The 2523-nt window shown below is 52.9% G+C and overlaps 1 protein-coding gene across 1 annotated transcript; it reads right to left on the reverse strand.

Annotated features, from left to right (window-relative positions):
- Positions 1-2111, reverse strand: LOC8068542 (phytolongin Phyl1.1). The gene is made up of 2 exons (XM_002444854.2): positions 1818-2111; positions 1-1601 (listed from the first exon to the last, which is right to left on the reverse strand). The coding sequence occupies exon 2, from the start codon at positions 1466-1468 to the stop codon at positions 584-586; it is 885 nt and encodes a 294-aa protein (XP_002444899.1). The 5' UTR covers positions 1469-1601; positions 1818-2111; the 3' UTR covers positions 1-583.

Below are 2523 nucleotides of genomic sequence, written 5' to 3' on the forward strand. Positions count from 1 at the left end.
GAACTTCAGACAGACAGGTAACCCTCCACAATTTGAATCGTGACTGCAGCTGGGTAATCCTCCACAGCTGGGGAGTACATATCAAACAACAAATCCAGCAGACCAGCACCATAAATCGACAGGAAGGAAATGCCGGATGAAAAAAAAATGCCTATTGACTCAAATACTGTAAGCAAATGCGTATGATCATATCATCATCTGCGCACATATTATTTGCAATGGAATCTGAGTATCACACACGTAAGCACGCATGGCACCTACAAAAAGAAAAAGAATCCTAGCAACAAATTCTCATGTACAGAGACGATGAAGCATATGTACATGTTCAACACATGGATCCTCCATTTCCATTTCCATGATCTGATCACTGAACATTCTATCACTTGCTGGGTTGTATTATCCATCCACCCAGTTTCCGCCAATCTTTTACCACATGATCTCTGCATACATTTCTCTTGCCTTGTATTTACCTTTCCGAGAATCGAACTGAAGGAAATTTTCAATGCTCACAACACCCAGAGCATCCTCTGATCCTCAAAAACTGTACACAACTGATGCTGCAAAAGGTTCCCATTGATCATCATCACCCGGAAACACACTGGAATCCCTTGCACACGGCCAACCAAGCCGCGAAGAGCACAAGGCAGACGACGGCATCGACGATGATGATCACCTTCACATGGCGCATCCACAGCGACCGCGACGGCTGCTGCTGCTGCCTCCGCAGCCTGGACTGGCTCAAGCTGCGCTCCAGCGACATGCCACCGGCGCCCTCCTCGTTCGGCACGTCTATCCTCACCGCCCTGGTACCGTGGTGCTCGTCCTCGCTGTCCCCCGCCGCCGCCGATGCTAGTTTATCCCTGGACCGTCGCTTCTCCTTCCTGCTCCCACTCTTCCCAAGCAGAGGCACCTTGGATGACGACGATGTGCAGCCGTTGCTGCCGTCGCCTCCTCCCCGCTCCGTGGCACCGTCCTCGAGGACGAACGTGGCGTGGGGCATCTTCTCCAGCGACGCCACCAGCCGCTGCACCGCTGGCACCAACGAGTCATGGAACCCGTTGCTCCTGCTGCTACTGCTCCGGAACGCGTCGCGGACACGCTCCAAGAACTGCAACGCACCAGCGCTCCCAACGCTGGGATCGATGATGGCAAAGAAGGTGTGGCCGTCGGCCATCAGGTAGCCGTAGCTCCTGCACCCGGCGGTGTGGACGTAATGCCGGTGGTGCGGCGGCGAGATGTCAAGGCAGAGCGCCGCGGTGGCCTCCACCTGCGGGTCGCCGTCGCCGCCGCCCTTGCTGCTGCTATACCGATAGACGACGCTCCGGCCCTTGGCGATGCAGCAGTAGACGGTGTTGGCCGCGGACGAGCTCATCCGCGCGTCCTCCCCTTCCTCCGCGATGTCCACCTCTAGGGCCCTATTGGCGCGCGCCGACACCAGCTTGACCGACCTCGACCGGCGCGAATTCATCAAATTCGCCGCCGGATGAGCCGCCCCGCACCGCCGAATCCGCAGGTGATGGGATATCGAGTACCGCCGGATGGCAATTCGGTCCGCCGCTGGCGTGCCCGAGATCGACGGTGGCTGGATCACGGATCAAAATCTGCAAATTGACAAGGCACGGTGAGCATCCGCCCAACTGATCCGCCAAACTAGCGAAATTAGAATCGCGCACAAGGATCGATAGAAGAAAAGATGGTCCTTTTTTTTTTTGCCCCCCCGACGAATCAATCATTGGCAGCAGCACGGCCGATGGAATGAGACTGTACAGTAAAACGACATGGAAGCACGGGAATTGATGGATGGATGGATGGATTACCTGGATGAAATGGCACGGCGAGGCGCCGACGACGGCGGCGGCGGCGGCGGGGCGGAGAAATAATACCCGGCGGGGATCTGCAGAGGGGGAGGGTGGAGTAGCGGCCTGGCGGGAGAGGGAGAGGAAGAGGCGAGAGCGTGGTGGTGGTGGTGGAAGAGGAGACGACGACTTGGCCTGGTTGTGCTGTGGGGGAAGAGAAGAGACCGGAGGAGGGGAGGGGAGGTGGGGATTCGGCTGGATGGATGGTGTGTTGGATTGACCGGGCAACCATGCCAAGACCACAAGCAAGGAATTAAATTGGAATTAAAAATGTCACGCGGTTTGGGCATACTCCTCTCTCTCTCTCTCTCTCTCGTTTGTTTAAGACACGATGGTGGGAATGTACATAGCGACCGACCACTTTTACTTCTAAAAATTTTATAAAATAGGTACGATAGTATTTTTATTTATATTTGACAAATATTATTCAATTATAGATTAATTAAGTTTAAAAAATTCATCTCGCAAACTACAAGTAAATTGTACAATCAGTTATTTCTTTTATCTATATTTAATGCTTCATACATATGTCGCAATATTTGATGTGACGGAGAATCTGGAAAATTTTTGCAAAATTGTTTTGGAACTAAACAAGGTGCGTGGGACTAGGGATGCGATTTTTTGGGTGAGTAATAAGGTTTACCTTAACAACAACTTAGGGGGTGTT

Source organism: Sorghum bicolor, chromosome 7, assembly GCF_000003195.3.
Source record: "Sorghum bicolor cultivar BTx623 chromosome 7, Sorghum_bicolor_NCBIv3, whole genome shotgun sequence".
In the NCBI taxonomy this organism is placed as follows: domain Eukaryota; kingdom Viridiplantae; phylum Streptophyta; class Magnoliopsida; order Poales; family Poaceae; genus Sorghum; species Sorghum bicolor.

Excerpts from the sequence above, each read along its gene's own strand:
- LOC8068542 (XM_002444854.2), bottom strand. The coding sequence starts at position 1,468 with ATGAATTCGCGCCGGTCGAGGTCGGTCAAGCTGGTGTCGGCGCGCGCC.